We start from the raw sequence: 9355 nt of genomic DNA, 5'->3' as shown, positions 1-9355 counted from the left end.
GTATATGTATTTATGGAGCACACTGTGATGTCTTGATAAGATAAAGCCCCTCTCCTCCTTGCTAAGTAGAACCATGAGGATGAGTTCTGGTTGTTCCTGGCTCTGGAGAAAGCAGCAAAGCACACCCCCCAACCCCCCCAAGGCAAGTCTGGAGGATGTGATCTGGAGCAGAGCCAGCACCTTAGTGAGTTTTGTTAGAGTTGCTCCTGGACATAGTGCTCTGTGACTCAGAGAGCATCACCCTAAGGTATCAGACGCACCTGCACCCTACCACTATGCTGAGAAAGAGATAAGCCTCAGTCTAGGATGTGGCTGCATCTCCTGTGTTCACCTGGCAGGAAGGACAACTCCACTTAAAGAGACAGTCCACCTGTATCTCCCCATTTCCCTCACTCCCAAATGAGAAGCCCTGAGAGACTGAGTAGGCCAAGGGGAAGCGAGAGGTGGAGTTTCCAGGAAGATGTCCAATGAAAAGGAGGCCTATCCATTTAAGGCACTGGGATATGAGATCCCCTAGACCTGGTAGCCCAGCCCTCCACATGAACGCACTATACACAGGCCCTGTGGATGTGCCAAATGTGCCAGAACATCCTAGACCTGCAGTGACACTTAGAGGACTGAAAACCCTACAGAGGAGGCCATGTACTAGGTGAATGTGAGTTTTCGAAGCTAGCTGTTGTCCATTGTAGGATTCGAACACTGAGTAGGTGTGGCATTACATGTCATTTATTCTCTGGTGAATGAAGGTTCTGGTGAGTTTGCAGACCCTGGAGGCCCTTCCCCTGTACTATTATTGAATCACAGCACTGGCTGGGCCGGCCCAAAATTTGAGTGTTTTCTCTGACCCAGACATTGTCTTATTTAATCTTCATTACAATAAACCTGTAAAGTCAGCACCAAATTCCAGACTGGGGGTGGGGGTGTCAAATACTCTATCCTGTGTTCTGCTACCTCCCTACAACAACAGCAAAAATAACATAATTAGTGTTCTACTACACCTGACCTATGAGTGACAGCATTATTTCATTGTTTCAACACAAGCCAACAACTGAACATAAAAGCAAAGTACCACAAGAAATGCAAAGTGCGATGGATGAAGGAGGGTAACACCAGAAGAAAACCGACCAGCAGGAGAGCAGTGCCCAGCACATTCACACAGCAGTCACACGTCCCACCTCGTCTTGCTCTAGAGATTTGTATTATAAGCTCAAATCTCCATGACCCAGACACAAATCGGGTATTTAATTCTCTGATATAATTCTCCATTTTGGTCCTAAAAATGATTATATCTGGACTCACAGTTATGCATAGTACTCTATCCTGTAATTAGACTTCTACCCCAAGAGGTTAAAGACACAACCACAGTTGAGGAATCTGATTACAGCACAGTGAGGTGTTTTGTCACATGTTAAAACTTCCGAACATGTAGCATAAAGTTTAGTTAATTTGCATTCCAAGTACCAATAATATCCAGTACAGCACATTGTTTAAAGATGAAACTCACACTTCAGACTCCCTAGCATTAAATTCAGCTGTGTGTGCACACATGCATACAGATAACACAGATAACAAGCTCTGTGTGTGATCTTGGGCACATTGAACCACACAAAGTCACTCATGTGAAAAATGAGGGAAGCAGCAGTCTGTGAAGTAACATTGTGGGAATCCAATATAGTATGTGAACGTTCTTGACACAGTACTTGGAGTAATACATGTTCTCGCTAAGTACTCGCTAACTATGAGGATCAGTTCAGTTTGAAATGTAAGAAATATTAAACCAGCTGGGTGTGGTGGCAACACACCTTTAAACCCAGCACTCGGGAGGCAGAGGCAGCCAGATCTCCAGCCTGGTCTACAGAGTGGGTTCCAGGTCAGCCCTACTATAGGGAGACCTTGTCTCGAAAAGACCAAAAAAAAAAAAAAACTTAAACCAATTAGGTTTAATATTTATTAAACTGTTAACTATAATAAACATTAGCTTTCATTGTCTTTATTTACCTAAATATGATTTTTGCTACTGTGTTCTTCCTTTCCCAAGACAGAATTCTGCAAAAGGAAACAAAAGCAGTCAATACACGGTCTTCAGCGCCCCTGAACGCCTGGGCCCAGAGCCCCGCCCCGCCCCGCCCCGGCCCCAGCGCAGCCTTGCGTTCCCGCCCCTCCCGCAGACACACTGGAGCTGCGGCCCGAGCCCCTCCCACGTACAGCTTCCGTCTCAAGAGGATTGACACCGAGGTTGCGTATTGGCTGCTCCCAAGTACTCCCTCTTCTTATTGGCTGTTACTGTCCCGGTCGAAGTTTCGCCGAAGATGCTCGCCGCACCGTAGGGCTGACGGTCACTGGCAGGCGCACTTCCGTTTCCGGTGACTGTCGGGAGCCATGGCGACCCGGAGAGAGCTGCGCTTCGTACTGACGTTAGGCCGGTGGTGCCGCAGCCTCCCGGGACCCCGGGCCCGTGTAAGTGCTTTCCGCTGCCGGCGGGGAACTGGGAGTCAGGAACGAGTTCCGCCCGGAGGAGGAGGGGGCCGTTCCTGCCTCGCGAGGACCCTCCGCCTTCTTTCTATTCCGCGCCTGCAGGCTTTCGCGGCGGTGGTGCCCGGTGTGACCCAGGTGGATAACACGTCCGACTTTCTGGGGAAGAAGCCGCATCGCCAGCACCCCGGCATCCTGCACCTTCCGCACGTCCGGCTGCCGCGGGCGCTGGTTGACGCCGCTCAGTTGCTGCTCCTCGGTGAGTCAGCGCTGCGGGGAGCCGAGGAAGCGCGAGCCCGGCGCTCGGTGATCACTCTTTCCTCCGTGGCCCACAGAAAGAGCGGTGCCCAGTCTAGAGAAGCAGGTGCAAGCACTAACCAATCATCTCTGGAGCCGACATTTGCCGGTGGAACCAGAGGAGTTGCGGAAACGGGCTGCCCAGCTTGAGAAAAAAATCATTGAAAATTCAGGTAGGGTTTACGAATAAACCAGATTGAAATATCAGTGATACTTCAATCTGATAGATGCTGCAGTTTAGTTGATGTTGCAACAAAAGCAGTTGTTACGATGATGCCCTACAGTCTAGGGATTGCCCTTGGGTTTGGATAAAGGTCAGAAATCTAGGTCTTTGTTTTGTTTTCTTGACACCCCGCCCCCAATCCCACTCCACTCCCGCACATGGGGAGATTAGGACTGTGTTTTGATTCAGGGAAAATAAAACCCACGTATGAACCAGTACTGAACCCTCTTCAGGGATAGGAAAATGACTACGATTCACCGATTCATGTTGTTTTCAGTTGTGAGCTTCATATTGCAGATCTGCCTTTTATCTGTCCTGTCTTTGCACTTCAAGAAATCCACAAAATTTCATCCTTATCCTAGCCTTTAAATTTTTATGAACCTGTCACATGGACTTGCGCGCACACACACACACATGGACCTGGCAACTTACACACACATACCCACCCCTGGACCTGGCAACTTCCACACACATACACCCCTGGACCTGACAACCTACACACACACACACCTGGACCTGACAACCTCCACACATGCATACACACGCACGCATGCGTGCGCAAAACAAATGTAAAAAAATACTTACCAAACTTATTGTTATCACAAAGCAAACTTGGATAGGTTTTGTTAAGTTGGCTAAATTGCTATTAGAGGTAAGATGCTACTTGATACACTCTGATAATGGTGGTGGTGGTTTTTCCTTCCTGGAGCTTTTCACTAGGTTTGGTCTTTCAGCTTTGAGGGTTTTCTTGGGGGAGTGAGAGGGATCGGGTAGGAGGATGTTTATATTGGATCTGATCCCTATTCTCCCTAGGTCCTCACCTCCGGTCCTTGTTCTCATCCCAGACTCAACCCTGACAGAGGAGAAGCTTTGTGGAGCAGTACTACATGCCCTTCGCAGAACTACCTACCATTGGCAGAAGCTGAGGTATGGAAGGGTACGGAAGAAAGGTTGAGCTGGAGGAGAGTTGGGCGCTTCAGTCAGCTCCATGTTTAAAGCTACCTGGACCTTATGTGCTGGGAGTGAAAGGGGTGACCCAGAAGAGTCCTTTGCAAAAATTTCATTTCCTTGAAGTTGAGGGGTAACTGTGGGGATTGAGGTTGCGTTCGGGTGGGTGTGACTCTGATTTTCGTGGCAGCTACAATGAAGAACTGAGCCTGATCTACATGGCGGCAAGACTGGATGGTGGCTTTGCAGCGGTTTCCAGGGCGTTCCATGAGGTGAAAATCTGTTCAGCTTCCCACCTGAGCCCTTTATCATTGGCTTTGTTACCAATAAGTTAATCTTACAGTAGGGGTTCTTTGGATGTTGTATACACATTCTTTTAAATGGTTCTCTGTATCCTTGAAAAGACTTGTGTGGCTCAGGGAAGGTTAAGAATCACTGGGTTAGAAGTTTCCAATCTCAAAGTATCTTTATTGAATCTCAATACATTCACCTCTCACCTATTTTCCAGAGCGCTAAGTGACTTAACTTACCCTCTCTTGTCTGTTTCTTCAGATTCAGGCTCGAATTCCAGAGTTCCAGCCACAAACTATAATGGACTTTGGCTCTGGCACTGGTTCTGTTACCTGGTAAGTAACTTTCTTCATTTGTCTTTGTCAGTCGTAGCTCTAGACTTTCTGTACCACTTCACTGTCAAAAAAAAAACTGAGAAAGTAGACGGGGAATAAGAAAGTTGGGCCTAGAATGTTACCTCCCTCAGAACAGGCAAGACAGAAGGTGTTTGGGTTAGGGCCAGAATTTAAAGTGGCAAATTAAAAAACTAAGTATTTAGAAAAGTTAAAAGAGAAAGGAATTTAGTATAAGGAATGGGTTTTTAGCTGCCAGTCCAAATTTTTTTGCCCACAAATCAGTTTTTGAGTCTGCCCTTTTTCAGAAGTTGAGAGTGCAATAAGAAAATAATGCTGTTAGGTTCTCTGTCTTAACGTAACACTGTGACTCCCCAGAGTAGGTGGGGCTCTTGTAGGAATGACTTTGTCATGAGAATCAGTGGCTTTTCATCTTCACCTCAGGGCTGCTCACAGTACTTGGGGCCAGAGCCTCCGGGAATACATGTGTGTCGATAGTTCAACAGCCATGCTGGGTTTGGCTGAGAAGCTGCTGAAAGGTGAGCACAGGACATACACACGGAGAGCTTCTCAAAGCTGAGGGAGCAGAAGGTGCTAGGAAACGCTCTGCTGGGAAGTAGAGGAAAGTTGTAAACTTTGAGTCTAGCTGCTTTCTATTATTGGGATGAAACAGTGTTAGAGGCCTTTGCTGGACTGCGGATGGGTTGGATAAGGTCAGGGGAACTAATATGCTCCCTGTCTTTTTAACTGCTTGCTTAACAGTATTCTATCTCTCAGCTGGCATTTTTATTCTTGGCAGCATGTTTCTTAACTGACTAGAAACTTCTGGCTGTAAATTTCATATGCGCTCTCAGCTGCCACGTCTCTCCTCCGCAGGTGGCTCAGAGTCAGGGAAGCCTTACGTTCCAGGTGTCTTTTTCAGACAGTTTCTACCTGTGTCACCCAAGGCAAGTAGCAGTGTTCAGAGTCTTATTACTGTGGAAAGTGGCAGATGTGGCCTCAGCTTTGCAATCCATCACTGATCATTAGAAGATCGAGGGAAGCAATAGGAAACATTTAAAACTAGGGATCGTGGTGCATACCTGTAATCTCAACACTCACAAGCTGAGACCGGAGGATTACCTGAGGTCCAGTCTGGGCTCCGTAATGAAAGGTTTCGGAGGCGGTGGGACTTGAGACTAGGAATTTTCCGTACTTTGGAAGCGGGAAGTGTCATGTCCTTGTGCTCCCTGTCTTCATCCTCAGGTCCAGTTTGATGTAGTGGTATCGGCCTTTGCCCTAAGTGAGCTACCCAGCAGGGCTGATCGTGCTGAGGTAGTTCAGACCTTGTGGCGCAAGACAAGCCATTTTCTGGTGAGTTGAAATCCTTTTCCCTTCAAGTTTTGAAGCTGCTTCGTGGTTTGATGCCTTTCCTTTCCATCGTCTTCATTTTTCTTTTAAAGATGTATTATTTTTAATTATATGTTTGGCTGTGTCTGTGTTTGGGTATGTGCATGTGCTTGTACCTAGGAGGTCAGAGGCTTCAGCTCCCCCTGGAGCTGGAGTTGTGAGCTGCCCAGTGTGGAGGCTGAGAACCGAACTCAGATCCTCTGGAAGAGCAGCAAGTGCTCTTAACTGCTGAGATGTCTCCAGCCCCTTGTCGTCATTCTTGGTATTTTTCTGCTTTATAGATCTCTGTGCAGGTCCTTTGGGGTGTCTTTTCCTTATACTTAATGCGCACTTCCCTCTGCCACACTTGTACGGAAGTAGCAACAGTTGTTTTGTATCATCCAAGCTTTGCTTATTTTCCTTGTTTGTGAACAGGTATTACTGGAGAATGGAACAAAAGCCGGGCACCGACTTCTCATGGATGCCAGGAACCTGGTCCTTCAGGTGAGGTTGTCTGCAACAGATTTCACACTGCATACTGCAGAGTTGAGTACTTAGGATGGAGACAGATTTTGGTAATCATGGGACCTTTGAAGATAAGTAGTTTGGGGACTAGGGAGATGGCTCAGTGGTTAAGAGCACTGACTGTTCTTGCAGAAGACCTAGGTTTGAATCTGTAGGATCTATTTTTGTAATTCAATCTCTGAACTTGGTAAACTGAGGGCTCTTAATTATACTTCTAAGAATGCTAATTCTAAACATGCTCTGAGTTAAGCTGGTTAAGCTGAATCTCACCACCCACATGGTGGCTAACAACTGTTCCTAGTTCCAGTTCCAGGGGATCCAGTGCTTTCTGTCCTCCTCAAGCACCGCACAACACAGGTACAGTGACATACATGCAGGCAATACACTCATACACATAAAAAAAAAAAAAAAAAAAAAAAAATTAGCCAGGCGTGGTGGCACACGCCTTTAATCACAGTACTTGAGAGGCAGAGGCAGGAGGATCTCTGTGAGTTCAAGGCCAGCCTGGTCCACATAGTGAGTTCCAGGACAGCTTGGGCTATGCGGAGACCGTCTCAAAAAGACCAAAATAATAAAAATAAGTACTTGCTGACTCCTGATGGAAGGCATTGCAAAGCCAAGAACCTTGTCTTTGAGACAGTGTGAGCCGCTGTAGAATCCTAAAGTTAGTTGTGCTGGAGTAGAGGTTGCTGATGGGAGAGTACAACACTGTGCCCAGTTCCTGCCTTTCTGCTGCTGCAAAGACAGAGTTCTTTGTTGGCGCATTAGTGACATAACCAGCTTAACTCAGACTGAGCATGTTTAGAATTAGCATTCTTAGAAGTATAATTAAGAGTCCTCAGTTTACCAAGTTCAGAGATTGAATTATGAAAATAGATCCTACGGGCCCAGATTTATTTATTCGATTTCAGGGAAAAGAGAAGTCACCTGTGGACCCTCGACCTGGCTTTGTCTTTGCCCCAGTGAGTACCACTTCCTCCTGTTCATTCACACAGATCTGAACTTCTGTGTAGCCAAGAAGAGCTAGAGGATGAGCTTAAGCCACTGCCCTCTTCTTTGTCCTTATCTGCTTCTACCTAGTGCTCCCTGAGGCTTCCCTACCCCTCGCTCCTGTGCTCCCTTCTTCCATCCTCTTGACCCTTTATTCAGTTTCTTATATTTTGTAATGTGCTTTATAGCCTTTATTTCTAGATATTTTTTTCTTGGGTTTGTTTTTGTTTGTTTGTTTTTTTTTTTTTTTGAGATAGTGTCTCCCTGTAGCCCCAGCTGGCCTGGAACTCACTATGTAGACCAGGCTGGCCTCAATCTCACAGAGATCTGCCTACCTCTGCCTCCCAAGTGCTGGGGTTAAAGGCATGCGCTAACATACCCAGCTTCTAGATACTTTTAAATTTCTTTTTTGTCTTTGTGAGTGTGTGTGTGTGTGTGTGTGTGTGTGTGTGTGTGTGTGATATGTATAGGTGTATGTATGATGGGGGCTGCATGTGAACAGAGGACAACTTTCAGTCAGTTCTTTCCTTCCACTCTGGGTTCAGGAGCTCAAATTCAGGCTTGTGCAACGAGCACCTTTTGCCGCTGAGCCATCTCACCCGCTCAGCTTTATTACTGATGGGTCTTTTGTCTTGTGTGTTTGCAGTGTCCCCATGAACTTCCTTGTCCTCAGCTGACAGCCTCCAAGCCCCTGGCCTGTAGCTTCTCGCAGGCCTATCATCCCATCCCCTTCAGCTGGGTATGTATTCTCAGAATGCAGCGACAAGTCCTTCCTCATGTGATCTCATGAGAAAGGACTACAGAATGAGAGGGAAAGGGAGCTAAAAGGTTTTTCCCTCTACCTGTATTTTTCTTTTAGAATAAGAAGCCGAAGGAGGAAACATTCTCTGTGGTGATCCTTGCCAGGGGATCGCCAGAGGAGGCTAATCGCTGGCCCCGTATCACTCAGCCCATCCTTAAACGGCCTCGCCATGTGCACTGTCACCTCTGTTGTCCAGATGGGCACATGCAGCATGCTGTCATTACAGCCCGCCGGCATGGCAGGTAGAGGAGCTGCGACCACAGTCAGAGTATGGCAAGAACCTGCAGCTCGTGTTGACGTCCCTTCTCTTCACAGGGATCTGTACCGCTGTGCCCGCGTCAGCTCCTGGGGAGACCTTTTGCCTGTGATCACTCCATCTGAGTTTCCTCTGTCTCCTGCTGAAGATCCCCTGAACCTTGACAAGGATGTATAACAAGTATTTCCTCCCATCATACCTGCCCAGGCTGAAGCTTCCTGGTATCCAGGAAGGGACTGCTGTACCCGTTTCCTCTATTTGTTTGAAATGTTAATAATAAATTTTTCTTTTTTTATTGATTTTTTGCAAATTTCATACAATATATTTTGATTGCATTTAGATGCACTCTCCTATCTGCACCACCTTACTACCGCCCACCCAATTTTATGTATTCCACTTTATTTATATATATAAAGGCCTATAGAGTCAAACTTGTGTCCCCAAATGCACTTCGAAATGGGTCCATCCACTGGAGCTTGGTTACCCTACTGAGAGTCAACCCCTTAAAAGGGATTGGCTCTGACTCTCCCATCAGTTTCCCATAGTTCCTAAGGCAGGGTTGGAGTTTCTTTCCCACTTCCCCACATCTATGCTAGAATTCTGTCTGGTTTGAGCTTGCGATGGGACTTGTGCATGCTGTCACCATTGCTGTGAGTTCTTGAGTAAATGCCCAGCTGTCCAGAAAACTGTTTCCTTATGGTCATCTGCTACCTCAGGCTCCTGACCATCCTTCCACCCCCTCTTTTACAGTGATCTCTGAGCCTGTTTGATGTAGGTGTAAATACTCTTGTTCTCTGCACATTGGCCAGTTGTAGGTTTCTGCTGCATAAGGGAGCTTCTCTGGTGAGAGT

At 46.8% G+C, this 9355-nt stretch overlaps 1 protein-coding gene across 1 annotated transcript; it reads left to right on the top strand.

The window, feature by feature from the left end:
- The first annotated feature begins 2297 nt into the window (after positions 1-2297).
- Mettl17 (methyltransferase like 17) lies at positions 2298-8804 on the top strand. The gene is made up of 14 exons (XM_008832545.3): positions 2298-2457; positions 2578-2731; positions 2808-2942; positions 3838-3919; positions 4131-4212; positions 4493-4566; positions 5008-5102; positions 5440-5510; positions 5809-5916; positions 6367-6435; positions 7368-7418; positions 8093-8185; positions 8306-8490; positions 8564-8804. The coding sequence occupies exons 1-14, from the start codon at positions 2380-2382 to the stop codon at positions 8679-8681; spliced, it is 1395 nt and encodes a 464-aa protein (XP_008830767.1). The 5' UTR covers positions 2298-2379; the 3' UTR covers positions 8682-8804.
- Positions 8805-9355: the final 551 nt, after the last annotated feature.

Source organism: Nannospalax galili, unplaced genomic scaffold (genome assembly GCF_000622305.1).
Source record: "Nannospalax galili isolate Female #2095 unplaced genomic scaffold, S.galili_v1.0 scaffold196, whole genome shotgun sequence".
Classification (NCBI taxonomy): domain Eukaryota; kingdom Metazoa; phylum Chordata; class Mammalia; order Rodentia; family Spalacidae; genus Nannospalax; species Nannospalax galili.
This window is presented reverse-complemented; position numbering and strand designations above follow the sequence as displayed.

Coding starts and splice junctions, on each gene's coding strand:
- Mettl17 (XM_008832545.3), top strand. CDS start 2,380: ATGGCGACCCGGAGAGAGCTGCGCTTCGTACTGACGTTAGGCCGGTGG. Junction 2,943..3,837: donor AAAAATCATTGAAAATTCAG/GTAGGGTTTACG, acceptor TTCTCATCCCAG/ACTCAACCCTGACAGAGGAG. Junction 4,213..4,492: donor TTTCCAGGGCGTTCCATGAG/GTGAAAATCTGT, acceptor CTGTTTCTTCAG/ATTCAGGCTCGAATTCCAGA.